The sequence below is a fragment of the Rutidosis leptorrhynchoides genome, chromosome 5 (assembly GCF_046630445.1).
Source record: "Rutidosis leptorrhynchoides isolate AG116_Rl617_1_P2 chromosome 5, CSIRO_AGI_Rlap_v1, whole genome shotgun sequence".
NCBI classification, from domain to species: domain Eukaryota; kingdom Viridiplantae; phylum Streptophyta; class Magnoliopsida; order Asterales; family Asteraceae; genus Rutidosis; species Rutidosis leptorrhynchoides.
Window position 1 is genome coordinate 92288234 of NC_092337.1, and position 19491 is coordinate 92307724.

Consider the following 19491-nt stretch of genomic DNA (forward strand, 5'->3'; position numbering starts at 1 on the left):
ACACGACCTCTCTTAATCTTTCTTCTTATGAGCATGTTGAATTAAAGTCTCCAAGAATGCATAACGGGCCATCCCATCTTGATGCCAACGAAACGAGTTGATTCCAAACTTCGAGCTATGTTTTTTATTAATAGAGATCGTGAAAGTGCGGGAATTAATTTATGGAACGACAAAATGGTTGAGAAAACGAGATATGTTTGCTTAAATAATTTTTGCAAGTGTATAATTGACTTATATGGTCGAGAATATTTGAGGAAGCCGACGACAACTGACTGCCTGAGATTACACTCGCCTGAGATTAAACTCGTGTGATAGTAAGTCTGCAACTAAATGGAATACTCGTATATCTCGTGCCTACAACTATTTGCTCGATTTTATTGTCGTGAAAGCGATTTTGTGGATATAAGTGATTGTTTATACCTTTGTTATTAATTTTTCCGTATTCCATTTTTATTTAATTACTAACTTTTTTAATATTCAAGATCTTATTTTATTTATTGAAATTACTCTAATATTAACGATATGCTATACGATAATCATTATTGTATTTTCTATCACAATCACAATCACAATCACAATCATTATCATCATTTTACTATGTCACTATCACAATCTAAAATCGACACTGCCCATACTTTCACCATCTAAAATTATAAATTTGCCATCATTTAATCCTATTTTTCTAAACTATCATTAAATAAATTCGAACAAAGATATGTATTGTATAAACCATCATTTAAGATTTAGATAATTTTGCTGAATTTATCAAATATGATGTCATGTCCAATTATTAAAATGTGACTAGTTATATTGGCACTCGGTCCAGTTGATAAATTGACATGGTCCAAATAAGCAAAGCCTGGAATAAAGTATTTTGATTTCATGGCGATAAAAAAAAAAAAAAAAAAAACCCCAATACTTATGTTACGCCACTATAAGCAAAGCCTGGAATAAGGTAGGGCCATTTTTTCACCCTTGCCGTTTTTTTAGACTTCTTCTCTGGGCAGTCAATTCTTTGCGCAAATATTCTCTCACCGCTACCAACACCACCCTGCCTTCGATGATCTGTAAGCTTCTTTTGGCGCTCACTATTTTACAGTTTTGAACCATTAATTTATGTATCAGAAACTGTTTAATGGATATATAAGTGGCGATTAGGTTATTTTTTTTTACAATAATAAAAAGAACTTTAAAATTGGTTGAATATATGCAGATAATTCGTCACTATTTCATGATTCATCTATACAAACGTGACTTGTTGGAATCTACACATTTAAAAAACATTATCCGAACCATTAATTTATGTATCAGAAATTGTTTAATAGATAGATATAAGTGGCGATTAGGTTATTTTTTTTTTAAATATGATTAATTTGGTCGAAAATAGACTGATAATCTGTCTCTGATTCATCTATACAAATGTGAGTTGTTGGAATCTGAACATTTAAAAAACATAGTCTGACGCCGTCCTTTGGCCCAATACTGTAGATTGTTTATATTTATCATGGACCGCATACAGAGCTCTTTTACTACTCTTCAGCTGCAGGTTTCAATCTTTAATTAATAGTACTAAATTCATTGCTAATTTATATTTACTTTGCCTGTAACTTTGTATTAGGTACTCCATATACTCCCTCCGTCCCAAATCTATTGTCCCCAGAAAAAAAAAAAACAAGCAGTTTTAGGAAATCATATTAACTTCATTCTCCACCAATAATATATCTTCTCTCTCCAGAATAACCTCTTTTGATTTGTTGAAAAGGAATCTGGACAATTAATTTGGGACATCCCATCCCATAATGGAATAATGGACAATAGATTTGGGACGGAGGGAGTATTAAAAGAGTGTTATTGATTGATTGCTATGATTGTTACTCCGTATAATTCTATTAAATTAAATTAAATTTAAATACAGTATTATTTTATAATAAATAATATAATATATAGGCACATGATCAATTGGTAAGTAACTAATCGACGGGAAGTAAAAAAAAAAAAATTCGTTTTTTTTGGAATTTTTTTTCAGGCATCAAGATCACACGAAAATATGAACATTTAAAAAAGACACTTCTGTGATGAATGTTATTATTTAGGCGAGAAAGCGATCGACATAGATAACATTCAAGATAATATTGATCGTGAAGAATGTTAACGTTTTTTTTTTTCCATGTTTTGTGAAGTAAAATTTAGCCCGATTTAGAGTTTAGGGTTTAGGGTTTGGTGTTTTGGGTTTAGTCCCTAAACCCAAAACCCCAAACCCTAAACCTAAACTCTAAACCGTTCGTGTTAAAAACTCAATCTAAATCCTAAATCTAAACCCTAAATCTAAACCCTAAATTTCTAAACCCTAATATCTAAACCCTATAAACCCTAATATCCAAATCCTAATATCTAAAACCTCAACATACGCTCGAAAAACACGATAATTGTTATATATTACTTCTTCGAGCGTTTTCCCGCCAAAATAAAAACATTTATCACAAAGTGTCTTTATTAAATGTTCATATTTTCATCCAATCTATAATGTTCGTGAACAAAGTTTTTTCAAAAAACGAAAAGAAAAAAAATTTGCTTCCCCACGCCTCCCCCCGATTGGTTACTTCCCCCTTGATCCTACCACTATATATATATATATATATATATATATATATATATATATATATATATATATATATATATATATATATATATAGGGGCAGGATCAATGGGGAAGTAACCAATCGGGGGAAGCAAAAATTTTTTTTTTTTCGGTTTTTTTTGAATTTTTTTTCCGGCATCAAGATCACACGAAAATATGAACATTTAGAAGAGACACTTCGTGATGAATGTTATTATTTAGGCGGGAAAATGATCGACAAAAATAACATTCAAGATAATATTGTTCGTGAAGAATATGAACGTTTTTTTTTCCATGTTTTGTGAAGTAAAATTTAGCCCGATTTAGAGTTTAGGGTTTAGGGTTTAGGGTTTGGTGTTTTGGGTTTATTCCATAAACCCTAAACTCAATCTAAACCCTAAACCCTACACCCTAAACTCTAAACCGTTCGTGTTAAAAACTCAATCTAAATCCTAAATCTAAACCCTAAATCTAAACCCTAAACCCTAAATTTCTAAACCCTAATATCTAAACCCTATAAACCCTAATATCTAAACCCTAATATCTAAACCCCAATAGCTAAAACCTCAAAATACGCTCGAAAAACACGATAATTGTTATATATTACTTCTTCGAGCGTTTTCCCGCCAAAATAAAAACATTTATCACAAAGTGTCTCTACTAAATGTTCATATTTTCATCTCATCTATAATGTTTGTGAACAAATTTTTTTTCAAAAAACGAAAAAAAAAAAAAGTTTTTGCTTCCCCCCGCTTCCCCCCGAATGGTTACTTCCCTCTTGATCCTACCACTATATATAATATATATGTTATGTTAGTAATATATATATATATATATATATATATATATATATATATATATATATATATATATATATATATATATTATATGTTATGTTAGTAATTAATGGGTTTCTTTTGTGAAGGCGGGAAGTCATGAAAGACCAAATTTTGATGATTATATAAGCCAAATGTCGGATGATGTACTCGCTGTGATACTGTCTCTAATGCCTATCAAGGATGCGGTGACCACTAGCATTCTGGCTAGAAGATGGCGAAACTTATGGCATAATTTAGGGCTATTAAACTTTGATGGTGATCCGGAAAAAGAAAAGTTCATCAATCAGGTAAATTCAGTCATCCGAAGCTACAATAAACCGACCCTCAGTTGCTTTCGGATCCGTTTTCGAGTCCCTTATGCTTTCAAGCGCAATTATCAACATGTTATTGATGATTGCATCGAATTTTCACTAAATAAGAAAGTTGAGTTTCTTGTACTAGATTTAAGATCTTCAAGATTTAGAGGTTATGATTTTCTGTCAAGAGATGTTCCCGGTTTTCCCGTGGTGCTGCCGTATCTAAAACAACTTATACTGAAGGGGTTAATGTGACAGATAGAGTTTTTGAGGCAATTTTAAAAAATTATCCGCGTCTTGAGATGATATCGGTCCATGAGTTGAAATACCTGTCTCGTGTTCATGTTGATGGACAATCTCCTCCTAACTTAAAACACCTAAAAATAATGTATAATCTTGATGTTAGATCCCTCTATTTATCTGATATTGACCTTGTGTCGTTCACCTTCAAATTCGGTGGTTACCTTCCTTTCGTAGATTTACGTCTGGCTCATCTTCCTAAACTGAATGAACTTTACCTTCATTCGGGTCGGATGAATATTAATAATGTGTTCGTCCAGATTTCATCTTGTGCTTTGTCCCTGCAGTCTCTTTCCTTACGGGTGGAGCAAACCGAGGTTAGTAGCTCATCTTTAAATAATGAACGAAACCTTACTTAATTGATGGAAATGTTTGATCTGTTTTTGCAGGGATGTTTAATACATGACTCTGTTCCCATGTTACCAAATCTGAAGAAATTGAAAATTGCTGTTGGTGAAAACAGAGATGATGATAGTCTTGTATATTTGGCTTCCCTAATGAATGCATGCCCAAATTTGGTGTCTTTTTCTATAAAGGTACGCACACAATTTCGAGTTAATCTAACCATAACCTTAATTACCACTGTATGTTAAACATTTTGACCAGTGTGAATCTTTTGTGCAGTCAAGGTGGGATTCACCAATCATAAGTATGAAGAAAGCAAGGGGTGCTACCATTAATCCCCATAAACACCTCAAGATTTTTAAAATCAAGAACTACAAGGGTCGAAAATCTGACTTTGAACTTGCTGCATACATCATAGAAACCGTTGTCTCACTGAAGAAAGTTACGATCATAGTTACAAGGCCCTCGATGTATGAGGAAGCTTTTCAATATTCTGCCGAGGGCTTAATAGAATTTACAATGCCTAAAGGTGTGGAGTTGGTCATAGTTTAATTCTCCTTTCATAACTTAGCATCTTTTGTTGAAGCCATATCCAACAACCATCATATATAATCATTAAAAAAGTGTAGGGGTACGTGTATAACGGGTGAGTGTGTGCTAGCATGTGTCAACGTTGAACATATAGCTACTTGTTTTGACATGTTTAATTGTATCTATTAAACTTATGTCACGAATGTGAGAATTGGCAAGGTAATGTGAGTTAACCAAATAGATAAATATTGATGTACACAAGTTATCATCATCTATGGTTTTACCATAAGACATGTTGAACAACGGTGATGAGTGAAATTGAGAAAATCAAATAGATAATTATGTTTTATAGTCAGGTCGGGGGTTAGGTTATGTATACTCTAAAAGATTTCATGATAACATGCTATATAAATAGTAAAAGTTGTGATTTTCCAAACCATAAAGGAGAAGTCATTACAATCATCATCGATTTAGAGTTTATGTGAACAAACACACAAAACTAACAAGAACACAATATTTCACTCTTCAATTACTAATTACCGAAAAAACAAATAGATACAGAATCAACAATGCAGTAATAACTACAAAACTTAATAGAACGAATACACAACAACCTTTGATCAATTCTTTATAATTTGATCATATATAACGATACTTCACCTTCGAACACTGATGAAGTCATAAAACAGATACACCCGTCCAGCTCATTTGCCCTAAAATTACTACTACTACTATTAAACATATAGAAAACCAATAACCCAGTAACAACTACTAAACCTAAAAAAATAAATACAAAAGTGGCAGATCCAGAAATTCGAGTCATATGGGGCACAAAAGTTATTGTAAAATTGACAAATGGTTAATCGGTTCAAACTAATATTAAAATCATAAACTTAAAGACATAACAAATACCATAAAAAGTTTAAATTTATATTGTTTGACATATGAATTTAGATATGACATGTTCTTATTCTTATTTTAAATATATACAATACGGAGTACAATATATACAACTCCAAATAGCACTTTCCATTTATCACTACTACAGCACTTTTTCTATTCCCACATCGGCTACTGATAAATCTCTAATAAGAGAGAAGCCTTATAAATTGGATGGGAGAGTTGACAGTATTTATTACTTTTATCTGGATCTGGGCATCCGTGGAACCCTTATGTAAGTCTTTGGGCGAAGTGCATTTTTTGAAAAAATATATTCAATATTCAATTTGTCATAATTGTTTTTGGATATTGGATATTGGATATTCAATATTCATATTGTTTTGAAATTGTTTCAATATTGTTTTTGAAAAAAATATTCAATATGGATCCGCCTGTACACAACCCTTTGATCGTTTCTTTTTTATCAATTGATCATATAAAACAATATTTCACCTTCAAAAACTAATAAAAGGGATGCACGTTCCAACTGTTTTAAACCATTAGTTTGTGTATCAGAAATTGACTAGGAAATTGACTATGTTGATTAAAGCTGTTTAATAAAATAAAAGTGGCGATTAGGTTAATTTTTATCAATATAAATTGAAATTTTTGTTTGCGGATCAGCTGATTCTTTTATACAAATGTGACTGTTTCGAATCTGAACATTTAAAAATCATACCCTGATTCCGTCGTTTTTGGCCCAATACTGCAGATTAATTACTTTTATCATGGACCCCATACAGAGCTCTTCAACTACTTTTCAACTGCAGGTTCCATTTTTTGTTTATTTGAGTACTAATTTTAGTGTCAACCAGTTGTGGAGCACTCGCTTCGCGCCGGGAGCTCCGTTTTGAATGCGAGTTAAAAAAAAAATCTTTCATTTTGTGGATCTATTTTGTAAAAAAGCATTTTTTTCGATCTAACATTGAAGGGTTGTTTCTTTTGTGAAAGTTGCTTCTTTTAGCGTTAAAGTTAGTTGATCTATTTTGTAAAAAAAAATATTTTTCGACATCTTTTGGTAGCATTGAAGGGTTGTTCCTTTTAGGAAAGTTGTTTCTTTTATCGTTGGAGACAAAAAAAAAATGTAGCACAGTAGTGGCCTATGTGGGTCCTACTGTTTAAGCGCAGTGTAGAAGCCGGTAAAGCGTGGTGGGTGTTTTTGGTGTTAGTGATGGGATAAATAATAATTTATAATATATGTATAAAGTAGGGGGTTTGATTTGTATTTTAATGAAAGTTAGGGGTTGGTTTGTAAAAAATGAAAAGTTGAATAGTACTATTCATAACAAATAAGACAAATTTTGTATATTAGTTATGTTAGTAATAGTAATAGTAATAGTAATTTACTTTAATATACCTGTAACTTTGTACTAGGTACATTATATTGCTGATTGCTAAGTAATTATTAATGGCTTTTATTGTGAAGGCCTGAACCACATTCTTATGATTTTATAAGCCAGATGCCACATGAAATATACATTTTATGCTGATTGCTAAGTAATCATTAATGGCTTTTATTGTTAAGGCCCGAAGTCATCAAAGACAAAGACTAAATTCTTATGATTATATAAGCCAAATGCCAGACGAAGTACTCATTTTGATACTGGCTCGAATGCCTATCAAGTATGCGGTGGCCACTAGCAGCCTCGCTACAAGATGGAGATACTTGTGGCGTGATTTAAGGCAATTAAACTTTGATGGTAGGGAGACAAAAAGGAAAAAGTACATTAAGCAGGTCAATTCGGTCATCAAAAGCTACAACCACCCAACCGTCAATGACTTTAGGATCAGTTGTCGTCTCAACCTCAAGCATAAACATGCTATTAATAAATGGATCAAGTTTGCAGTAAAAAAAAAGGTTGAATTTCTTGAACTAGATTTGACGGACCCTTGTCCTTATAAGACTTCAAGAGATGGAATAAAAAGTGAGTATACAAGAAGCAATGCAAGATGTTTTCCTATGGTCAAGAAGGTGCTGCCGAATCTTAAAAAACTTATACTCAAAGATGTTATTGTAAGGAAAGGAGTTTTTGAGGCATTTTTAAAGAATTCTCCGCATCTTGAGATGATAGCAATTGAAGATCCAGTATATATGGATCATATTCACCTCAGCGGACAATGTTGTAACTTAAAATGCTTTCAAATTGTGGATACTGAATATGGTTATGTTAGATCTGTCAATTTATCGGATTTGGACCTTGTGTCGTTTACCTTTCGTGGTTACGATATAGATTTACGTCTTGCTCATCTTCCTAAACTGAATGAACTTGACCTTGATTTGGGTGGGATGAAAATTGAGAATGTGTTCGGCCGGATTTCATCTTGTGTTTTGTCCCTGCAATCTCTTTCCTTGCATGTGAATCAACCTGAGGTTAGTCGCTCATCATTGTTATGTTTCTACGACGAATTAATTAATTAATGGATGGATGGAAATGTTTATGAGACTATTGTCTGTTTTTGCAGGGATACTTAATACATGTATATCTTCCAAGGTTACCAAATCTAAAGAAATTGAAACTGGCATTTGGTGGCACCTTCAATGATTGTCTTGTATTATTGGATGCCGTATTGAGTGCATGTCCAAATTTAGAGACTTTTTCTATTAAGCTAATTTGCATCTTAACAATGGCGCCAATCATACATAAGAGGAGAGCAGAGGATGCTACAAATGCACACAAACACCTCAAACTTGTTGAAATGGCGGGATATAAGGGTCGAAAATGTGACTTTGAACTTGCTGCATACATCTTACAAACTCCTGCTGTTGCACTGAAGAAGGTTGTGATTGCAATTGCAAGGTGGGATTCGAAGGGGGAGGAAGCCGCTCGATGTTCTGCTGAGCGCATAAAATCAATAAAGCCTCAAGGTGTGGAGTTGGTCATAGTCTAATTCTCCTTTCAACATTAATAAAGTAAGCTAAGTAGTATATGTTTGTTCATATGAACTACATTAAAAATTTGGAAGTGTTATTAGAGACCTAGTATTTAGTATTTCAAGAGCAATGTACATCTGTCGTGTGACATTAAAGTGACTCTTGCATTATTATGGGTTTTGATATGGTACACATCCTCTAAACTATGATATTTCACCTTATAATAGGTGATATTCTTTTCTATTGCATCTGAGTAAAACCTCACTAGAAACATATATTGGAAAAAAATTGGAAACAGTCACCGGATAGATCGCATACATCTGAGTAAAAAATGGGTAGAAAAATACATTTGAGTAAAAAATACTTCTTTCCAGTGAACATTACGTTCATTCGACTGAGTAATAATATGAATATAAGAGAAATGATATTAAGGTCTTTATAAAGTTTCAATTACAATAATGAGTTGATGTGTGGATTTTATGATCTTTTGTTACCGTGTTTGGAAATTAAAAGCCTTAATAGAATAGGCAAAAATGAATCCAAAAAGGACTGCAAATCCAACAATAATAAGTGCAACATATCCTATAAAATCATGTTCAAAACCAAAGTAATTGCTGATGAACTCTGAAACTGTTTCGTCTGATTCTAGCTTGTCTTTCATATCTCCATATTGTGATGCAACCAATCCATATAATGTCCAAGCAACTGGGCAGATGTAGTAGTACCATCTCCACCATATCGGTATCCTCTGTACAAAACCGAAGTTGCTTTTTTAGTCTTTGCGGGCGATATATATATGCACACGTAAAATGGCCGTCGACATTCCAATTTCGACCCCTTTAGTTATGAATGGATAGATTTATAAAGTTGCTTAGAAAAAAAACAAGTCAAGTGTGTCAAAGGGTCAAAAATCGCCCAAAATGTATTTATTTCTATGTCTGTAAAACCTTCTCAAATTTTTTAGAAAAAAAGAAGAAAAAAAATTATTAACATAAATTTTGGCTTTCCCATTAAAGTAGAAAGTGAGTTCAGGAGTTCGAATCCATGAAGCATATAAAACCCCTGATGTCCACGGAGGTTCATTATGCACGACGCTTGCAAAGCAGGTTGTCGGCTTGAGATTATTCTACTCGCATTTCTAGTTATATATATATATATATATATATATATATATATATATATATATATATATATATATATATATATATATATGTATATATATATACTATAAGTAGACATAATTTGGATGACAGAAACCTACCTTCACTGGAACGATGAATCCCGAGAATAAGTTCCATAATGCTAAAAACGCAGATGCGATTATTGCAGCGATATTATGGTTAGGAGTGACCGCAACCGTCATCATCCCATAAAATGTGAAGTACAGTAATGTGAAATAGATAAAGAAGATATGCCAAAAGAACTTCACTACTGTCCATTCGTATCCAATCATTGCGTATTCAATAATTCCGTACACAATTGTTTGAACAAATATGTATGGTATTTCAATCATAACCTGCATAACAGTTCAGTTATGATTAATAATTAATAATTAATAATTTTAAATTAAAATTAGGCTACTGGTTTATGTGCACATTAAATATTCGGTATACCTGTCCAAAGGCGTATGGAAAAGCTGAGTACATCCCAGCTGCTCGTTCTCTGTAAAATACTGTTCTTTCGATAGAAACAACGGGTTGCACTGATACAGCGTTTTGTACTCCAATAAATGTGACAGCAGTATACATAGAACCCATTGCGTTAAACAGATCTTGTTTTTTCCCCCTGTACATACAATAATTCAATGAAATAAAATTAAGAAAATTGGAAGATGGAGAGGTATCAAAATAGGCGGGTCAGGCGGATTGGGTAATGGGTCAATATAAGTTTGGATTGAAGTAAGACAGGTTGGCCCACAGGCACTTTTAAACATTTTAACTATTTAAGAGTTTGAATATAGAGATTTCGGATGTCGTATGCTACAGAAAAAATATTATGGATGAAATTTAACCTGCCCGACCCATTTGACCAATTTAATATTATATGAACTTTTTATCAGACCCTTTTGGATGAAACATAACCCAAATTGACCCATCTATAAGTACGTGCACCATGCCTATTCCTCATCTACTGCAGGATTACCTTTTTGAACCCATATTCCAGAAGATTGTGCCGAACAACAATGCTATAGTTGTTGTGAAAAAGAACCTCACTGCGGTGTACGGTGGGTTCCGCCAATATGACCAATGTTGTTTCCACAGACACGCAATACATTGTGTCCAAAAAGATTGAGAATATTGAGTACGAAAATGTATATCAGTTGAACCGGGTACAGGTTGGCTATTTTCATTTATCAACTCCTTATTTCTCCTAAATTAGTCACCAAATTTATTTTATTAGAATAATGAATAAGTGCACGAAATCAGATACGTACGTATTGTGTTCTGATCGCTTACTTGTATAGTTCTGAATTTTTGTACAGTTGAGCAAAGTTAACACCTAAAGCTGCTTCCTGTGCTACTGAGGTTACCTCTAACATCCAAGTTGCAGGATTGTAACCATCTTTAATCTTGTTCACACCATTAATGTCCTTGAATAATTAAAAGTTGATGAACTGATGTTAATTCTTGAAGTCTTGAACTGAAGATGTGGAAGGGTATTTTTGGTATTTACTCACCTCAAAGTACTTGATCAAGTGAGAACAATGACGACCTAATGGACCGACATATATTTCTTCACCTCCTCGTGCTAAAAGAAATAGCTGCAAGTAGCAAAATTATACTCCGTATAAAAAATCACATTATCTTTACAGAAAGTTGAAGTGGTAATATTGACCCATTCACTTATAAAATGGGTATGTTTGGGTTATCTTTTATCTATAGTGGGTCAAACCGGGTAACATTACAAAATATCAGATCAAACACAAACATTGATCTTTCTGTATACAAACCTACCTCATCGAAAGCATCAAAGATGTCGATACTCGGCTGATGTATTGTGCACACCACTGTTCTACCAGTGTCAACTGTGCTTCTTACTGTTCTCATGACTATGGCTGCAGCCCTTGCATCCAACCCTGATGTCGGCTCATCCATAAATATTATCGATGGGTTAGCCACTAGCTCAACTGCAATTGTCAGCCGCTTGCGTTGTTCAGTTGAAAGCCCGTTTACACCGGGCAAACCCACAAGTGCTTGACTAAGTTGAGTTAGCTCCACAAGCTCCATAACCTCTTCAACAAACATCTGTTTATCATAAAATGAAAATTCAAACATCTCCATACAATCAGTTTGACACATTCGACCCGTTTGACTTGTTAGACTTTTGAACAGTGTTGTAAAACTCTCCGATTACTCCCCGATTACCTCTTTTTAGGAACCGGCCGATCCAAGTTTCCAAAATCCAAGTAATTAATTGGTCAACGTAGGTCAATGGGTCAAAATCGAATTTTGTTTGTCAAAGTCGGATTTAGTTAGTCAAATCGGTCAAAGTCAATATTGGTCGACATTTTAACATAAATTAAATTAGATATTTGGAGTGTTTGTTCAAATGAAGATTATGTTTATGTTTCTAGACAATTATATTAACGTTAATGTTTATAGATTTCTTGTATATTTACGCATATAGTTTTGAAATTTATTACTTAAATGTATAAGAAGTCCAATCCGATTACTCCCGAGTTGCCAATTACTCCCTCAAAAATCCCGACCGAGTACTCCCCGAGTAACGGATTTTGCGACCATGCTATTAACCGTTGATATAAAAGACAAGCCGATTCGACCCATGTATAAGTACATGGGTCGAAATGGACACGTGTATGTATTGAAACTTATTAATATAGTTTCCCGTTCATTTTCACCTCTCTGGTCACGGAGTCAACTTCAGGAGGTAAACGAAGCCATGCAGAATATTGCAGGGACTCATAGACTGTGACGTGCGGAGAATGAATATCAGTTTGCTCACAGTATCCTGCAATTCGAGCAAACGTTTCTTGCTTCTTTGGGTACCCAGAAATATTGATCCTTCCATGTATGTACCCACCTGTTTTTCGTCCTGCTAAAACATCCATTAAAGTAGTCTTACCAGCACCACTAATTCCCATTAAAGCTGTAAGTACACCTGGCCTGAAACAACCACTAACACCCTTTAACAGTTCTAGTCGGTCTTCCGCAACACCCCGAGCTTTCATTTCCTGAAAAGTGTAACTTTAGTATGAGACTAATAGAGTTGAAGGTCAACGTACTTGACTTTTGACTTTGACTTCTGACTTTGTTACCTGAGGCATATCAACTGAATATTTTATGTCATCAAATGCAAGGGAAAGGGGAAGAAAAGGAAGAACCATTCCACGTCTCGGTTTCTTATCAGCTTCAATCATAGTGTTGACTCTCGACGACATTGACTTTAACGATACACTTTTTGGAATTTCATTTTTCATCTCTGCACCTGATAAATTGATCGGATCTCGTGTACTTATAGCTTCTCTTGCTGCCAATGTTTCTTCAGATAAAACTGCTCGAGACTTCCCAAACGCTGCATTATGACGACAATTTTTCATTTTGTTTCAGCTTAAATTGGTAACAATGTAGAAAATAATAAGATATAAAGTATTAAACTATTAATAGATTCTTACGGTTGAGGTACATGAGAGCGAAGATGTTGAATATATTGAAGATGAAAATATATCCAACTAAAGCAGCTACTGATATCCAATACCATTTTGCTTCGGTAAAAAGTCCACGAGACTTTAGGACCGCAACACCTACTGTGTCAGTGGAATTTGGTAATACCTGCAAGAAAAATTCACTTGCATCGTTCAAGGTAAATAGATTTAAATCTTCATTTTTATAGGTTTAAATAAAGGCTTACGTGTCTCCAACTCTTTCCAAGTAGTTCATTGACAGCCATACCATTCTGTCCATACATCAGAGGTGAAAGATAGTAACCCCATGCCCACCACTTCTTTATATCATCTGTAGTGACAAATGAACGTAGATCGCGTTATATAGATTTCGACTTAACTTTGACCAACCTTGACTTTGACCGACTCATACAAACTCATGCAGGGTTACAGACTCAGACCAACTTTGACTGACTTTGACCTGAGTTTTTAGCTTTGACCGACTAATCAGATGTTTTTGGGCGAAACAGGACTGGCTAGTCTCCAAAGACTAGTTGCCCGACTAGTCAATCGAGATGGACACCATTTAAAACACTGGTAGTGTTCTAATCAGATTTGGTGAGAAAGTTATGTGATGTAATAAAAACATTTATTTATAAACATTTCTTTATGATGTTAGCAAACACAATTTAATGTAATCAGAAATCTGCCAACAAGTTTTACCTCTTGACAAGACAAATCCACCAAGCACTAAAATGGCGAGAAGTGCAACCGATCCAAACGTGTTGGCCACAATCATGTTTCGTCCTAATGCTGCTATGAAACGGAATAGTGCGGAAGCCATCTGGTGAACGCATATGAGCAGAAGCAATTGTCTGCAAAATCTGCAGCAGTGAAACTTCATCAAATTAATGCATGTAATATTCAACACTAAGGGTTCATTTGATTGCCTCTTAATTGGTTGGTTCAGCACTGAATGTGTTTGTTTGTGACATTTGAATGACAAATGATGATCTATTGAACCATTCAGAGTTGAAATATATCTTAACGATTCAGCACCTTCAAATCCATATAGAATTAATACATTCAGAGTTGAAATATATCTTAACGATTCAGCACCTTCAAATCCATATAGAATTATTTTTATTATTATTATTATTATTTTTTTAGCTATTAAGTATTTTTATTGGCGTCTCTATTTTTGAGTTAAGAGCAAGCGTCGAATTATTGGCGTCTTGTTTGCAGTTTAGAGCCGAAATTGAATACCAAGCAAAATTTAAAACCCATGGAAATTTGATTCAACCATTTTCATGACGTCTCAATTTTATTTTATTTTATTTTATTTATTTTACTTTATTTTATTATTATTTTATTATTTTTTATTTTTCAATTTTCAATATTTAAAATTTATTTTTAATTTGTGTTAACGTTTTTTTTTTTTTCTTTTTTTTTTTTTCTACGTACTGGCCGGAGGTCCACTCGGAAGCAATCTCTCTATCTGGCGAATAGAGAGAGGGATGACTTTCTTTACTTTTGAGAGTGTTTCATTCTGGGTAGAGAAAGGACTTTTCTTTATTCTCGGATAGGGGAAGGATTGTCTACATCTCACCTCCCCATACACCACTAATTGTGGTATTGGGTTTTGTTGTTGTTGTTGTTGTTGTTGACTGTTACATACCTTCCAACATTTGGATCAAACCCAATGACATAATAGGTCAAAAATACCCAAGTAGCAACTTCAACGATTGTAACCGGAATCTTTAGGATCCACGTTGGTAGCGCGTATACCCAAGCAGGAAAGAACAAAAGGTCTCTCTGCTTGTAGAACACGGGAAGTTTTATAATGCTTAATCCAAGCTCTGAGAACCCGTTGAATGTAATAGTAAGTAATGTGAAAAACAAAGCTCCCAAGTAAACGGTTCCATCCACAATTGTTTTCTTTGGCATTTCGGTTCGTAAGAATAATGTCATTGCAGTAGTTGCTAAAAAGATAAGCTGAACATGTAACACGTAAACTAATTAGACCCTACGCGTTTAGACCCATTTAAAAATATGACCCATTGGACCCATGACCCATTTCGACCCGTTTGCCGGGTATAATTATATTACCTGTGTCAATTTGAAGATATACACGAAAGAGTTCCTCTTCATAAATAACAACTCTCTAGATGTACAAGCTTTTAGTAATTCGATTGTGCTAACGCCGTATTTTTTTCTCGTTAAAGCGGACGGGTGGTTTTTTGTTCGGTCAAATGGAGCGGAAAGTTCGTCACCTAACCTTCTTCCCACGTAGAACAACTGAAATGCTTCTGCAAATTCTTGAACCGTAACATAACTGTAAGGCTCGTTGTTTCTTACCCAATATTGTTCTTGATCTTTCTTTGATGTTACCTATAGTTTCACACATTAAAACGAACATGAGCCGAAAGCTCTATAATTCGTAATCATAATATATCAGGTAAGTACAAGCTCGTAAATTGCTTGTGCAGTTTTTTATAAGCAACATTTTCTCATTTTTTGAATAATAAAGTTTATGGTACCCATATTCAATGCATTAAAACCCATGAAAAGAGACAGGAAAGGGGGAAAAAAAAAAAAACATGGGTGATGTAATGATGACATCAGCAACGGAGAAAAAAGGGGACTTTTTACCCCTGTGAACTGTAATACCTCCACCATAATTAGTATAATTTTTTTTTTACCAGCATGTTAGTAGTCAGTGACGGGTCCGAACGCCATGTCACTCATGTCAGAGACCACCCATGCGTTCATATCCACAACACCTGTCAGAGGAAACCATCAACCCTAACCCTGAATACGGGATTCTTTTTCAGGGGAAGTAATACCTCTCTGAGACTTGAACCCGGGACACATGATTCTTTTTCGAGTACCCCATAATTAGTGTATTGGTAAATAACATTAACATAATCGCTCCAACAAGACGGGTATCAAATGGTACTTGCTTTAACGACTCGCCCCGCCCATAAGACCAATAATACAAGGAAATAAAGTTGAGAGTTATTATTACTTCTTGTAAAAAATCGGCAACTGCTTTTCGCTCAGGGCATTTGAAACCCATGTAATCAAAAAATTCTAGCACGTTTTGTCGGGGACCTTGATACACAACTTGACCATCTGAGAGAAGTATGACATCATCGAATAAGTCATAAGTTTCTGGTGCAGGTTGAAGGAGTGAGATGACACATGTTAATTGAAGTATGTGAACTGATTGCCTAATTGAGTTCACTATTTGGAACGTTGTCGAACTGTCTAAACCAGTAGATATATCATCCATAAATAGTGCTCTTGATGGTCCAACCATCATTTCGCCTGTTGTCACTCGCTTCTTTTGGCCACCTGAAATACCTCTGAACATTTCATCTCCTACTACAGTATCAGCACAGACTTCAAGGCCTAAAATCTACATAAAAAATATTTATAAATGTATTATTCTCATACACCAACTACATTTTCTGCATTTATTGTTAAATATATATATACATAGGTACATATGTATGTATTACCTTGATAACATAATCGGTGACAACACTCGCCTTTTGTCCTTCAAGTGATGCTGCCTAATTAAAGAAATCATCAAAAAAAAAATTAAATATTTTGTCTGATACAGAATAATTCATATTTATGGGCCAGAAGACAAAAAAAATATAACTTAATATAACAATAGTAAAGATTTTTCTAACGACAGCCTAAGGGCTGTCGTTAATATACTTAAAAAACTTGTATGTAGCGGTTATGTTTGCTTTTAGATGGCGGTTAATGAATACAAGTACTTTAAGCATCTTAAGGTTAGAAAAATCCTAATAATAATGATAGTCTTTATTATTTCACAGGAGTATCAGTGAATCCAATCATAGAAATTGCTTGGAATACCCTTTTTATAATTAAAAAATTAAAATAGAAATGGGCCAAACAGTTAAAAATAAATAGGTTAGCAGAGAGGAAATGATTTTCACGTATCTCAGTGTCCAATTTAATATCTTGACTGTTCTATGCTTAGATTATTATTTTCATATTATTATGATAACACTAACAATAACAATAGTTTTAATGAGTTCAACAACTATATATGAAAAAAAAAAAAAAAAGTTATGGCAGTTAATTCTATATCAGTTAGTATGTTTGTCACCTTCATGTAGATGTCAAGATCAGGATCAGGTTTAATATTTGCTTCCTTTTCTCTCCTTGATAATTCCGCCAACATTTCTAGAAGATTATCGTAATAATGCGAATTAGTTGAGATACAGTTACATACATATAATCATGTGAAAGTTTGTAGACACATATAATTTTGTTGAAGTATGTAAAGATTTTTAGACCATAATTTGCTCCGACTCCTTGGCATCTGGCTGAAAAAGCTAGTGTTTCTCGTACTGTCATTTCTCCTATATGCAGATCATGTTGACTTATATAAGCAGACGTTCGTTGTGGCACAAATTCATTCATTTCATGCCCGTTGTAACTCACTCTTCCAGATACCTAATCTCATTTAAGCATGAATTGTTAACTTGTTGAATGTTCCATTTCAGCATTGATATATAAAAAAAAATATTTTTTAAAAAAATCACTTACATTTAAATCTGACCCAAGAATTCCTGCCAAAGCCAACAGCAGTGTCGTTTTTCCTGAGCTCGGTGGGCCTAACAGCAATGTCATCCTGTAGAACAGTACAAACATGACTTGGCACTTATGTGGTGCTTATGTGGCAATTGGCGCTTATTCGGTACTAACTAATTACCTGCCAGGCTTGACAATTCCACTCACGTTATTAAGGATTGTTAATGATTTCTCTCTGCTGGGAAGAAAATTTAATGATCCCTGCGTGTGTAACAGAGAAATCGAGATTATTTAAGAGAAGATTTTTCAATTCATGGGTGTGACTAAAGGTGGCAAAATGATCGGGTTGTGTAACTGTAAAAATGAGATCAGGTTGAAACGGGTTGATCCGAAAACATTTTCCGTTTTCTGTTAATATATAAGGCGTTAAATATAAAATAAAACGATGTTACAGTGATAATCTAACTTTTCAAAATCAGACGATTTGGTCGGTGTGAGCATATATTATTTTAACTACTCTGACCCATTTTACCTAAATAACAGGTTCCATCAAAAAAATTAAGTTCAAAACTCAAAAGGTGTATGTTTGACAGGGACATCCCGACCTTGTATTTCCTATAGAAAACCACCAGACTCAACCCGAAAGAGTCGGAAGCTAGAAAATTAATTACCTCCACTGGCTCCCAAACATGTGACGCAACCATCATCCCACTGCCACAAGAGTTGTAGATTCTTGTAGCGAGTAGGGATCGTGTTAGTTTATATGAGAAAAGGTACCGGGTACCAGTGAGCTATTGATACATTGGTTTCATCAAAGAAATTGATATAAACTAGTCGGGATCTGGTTTAAAAAAGTAGGAATCTTTGCCTTTCTAGCTAACAGGATTGACGGTTTTAAAAACAAACAATACCTAAATGTTTGAGATCATGTTGAGAATTCGAGATGAAAGAACAAAAAAAACCTCTAGGATGTTAACCACGGAGTTGATAATAGTAGGCAATGCTCGACCACCAACGTACGCTTCCGCATCGACATTCATATGTTCAAACCGGACCTCGATAGTAGGAAGTTGAAGTCCAACTCTGCATATTCATTCAAACATCAAACAAACATAAAACACCAAGAATTCAAGGAAAAACAATATCCTTAAAATAACTTACCGGTCAATTCGTTCCTTTAGCTTTAACAAAAACTTCTCATGATCATCCTCAGCTATTCTAATAAGCCTATCAAGTAAGTTTCTTTTCTCAACCAGCCCAAGATTCTTGATATCGATATCTTTTAGTTGGCCGTTTTCTTCGGTTAATATGCCTCGCTCTATTCGAAGATACGTCGGAAGTTTTTCAATTGCAGCCCATTTTAAAGCTTCTTCATCATCTTCTTCAACTTCATGTGAAGATCTTGGAAAGAAATCATTACCACTGTTCCTCCATATTTTTGAACTGTTTATAGGTGCACTACTAACTCTAAATACCTCCCCACCATCCATAATTACCACATATAATTATGATATAAATATAAATTTCTGCTTATAACAAAGTTTTAAACTTTTTTC

The 19491-nt window shown here is 34.2% G+C and overlaps 2 protein-coding genes and 1 pseudogene across 2 annotated transcripts; 2 read left to right on the forward strand and 1 right to left on the reverse strand.

Annotated features, from left to right (window-relative positions):
- Nucleotides 1-997: 997 nt before the first annotated feature.
- LOC139848180 (putative FBD-associated F-box protein At3g12840) lies at nt 998-5151 on the forward strand. Its single transcript, XM_071837907.1, has 6 exons — nt 998-1067; nt 1489-1546; nt 3543-3743; nt 4313-4369; nt 4442-4588; nt 4677-5151. The coding sequence occupies exons 2-6, from the start codon at nt 1505-1507 to the stop codon at nt 4947-4949; spliced, it is 720 nt and encodes a 239-aa protein (XP_071694008.1). The 5' UTR covers nt 998-1067; nt 1489-1504; the 3' UTR covers nt 4950-5151.
- An 861-nt stretch (nt 5152-6012) lies between these two features.
- Nucleotides 6013-8923, forward strand: LOC139850424 (F-box protein At4g09920-like). Its single transcript, XM_071839996.1, has 4 exons — nt 6013-6102; nt 6580-6637; nt 7393-8238; nt 8331-8923. The coding sequence occupies exons 2-4, from the start codon at nt 6596-6598 to the stop codon at nt 8754-8756; spliced, it is 1314 nt and encodes a 437-aa protein (XP_071696097.1). The 5' UTR covers nt 6013-6102; nt 6580-6595; the 3' UTR covers nt 8757-8923.
- Nucleotides 8924-9176: 253 nt separating this feature from the next.
- LOC139847519 (pleiotropic drug resistance protein 1-like) lies at nt 9177-19425 on the reverse strand (annotated as a pseudogene).
- Between the last annotated feature and the right edge of the window lie 66 nt (nt 19426-19491).

What these genes read in the sequence shown, in the direction of transcription:
- LOC139848180 (XM_071837907.1), top strand. Translation starts at nt 1,505, where the DNA reads ATGGACCGCATACAGAGCTCTTTTACTACTCTTCAGCTGCAG. An exon ending in TACGGGTGGAGCAAACCGAG is followed by an intron (nt 4,370 to 4,441) that starts GTTAGTAGCTCA and finishes CTGTTTTTGCAG; the next exon opens with GGATGTTTAATACATGACTC. An exon ending in TGGTGTCTTTTTCTATAAAG is followed by an intron (nt 4,589 to 4,676) that starts GTACGCACACAA and finishes TCTTTTGTGCAG; the next exon opens with TCAAGGTGGGATTCACCAAT.
- LOC139850424 (XM_071839996.1), top strand. Translation starts at nt 6,596, where the DNA reads ATGGACCCCATACAGAGCTCTTCAACTACTTTTCAACTGCAG. An exon ending in CAACTACTTTTCAACTGCAG is followed by an intron (nt 6,638 to 7,392) that starts GTTCCATTTTTT and finishes TTTATTGTTAAG; the next exon opens with GCCCGAAGTCATCAAAGACA. An exon ending in TGCATGTGAATCAACCTGAG is followed by an intron (nt 8,239 to 8,330) that starts GTTAGTCGCTCA and finishes CTGTTTTTGCAG; the next exon opens with GGATACTTAATACATGTATA.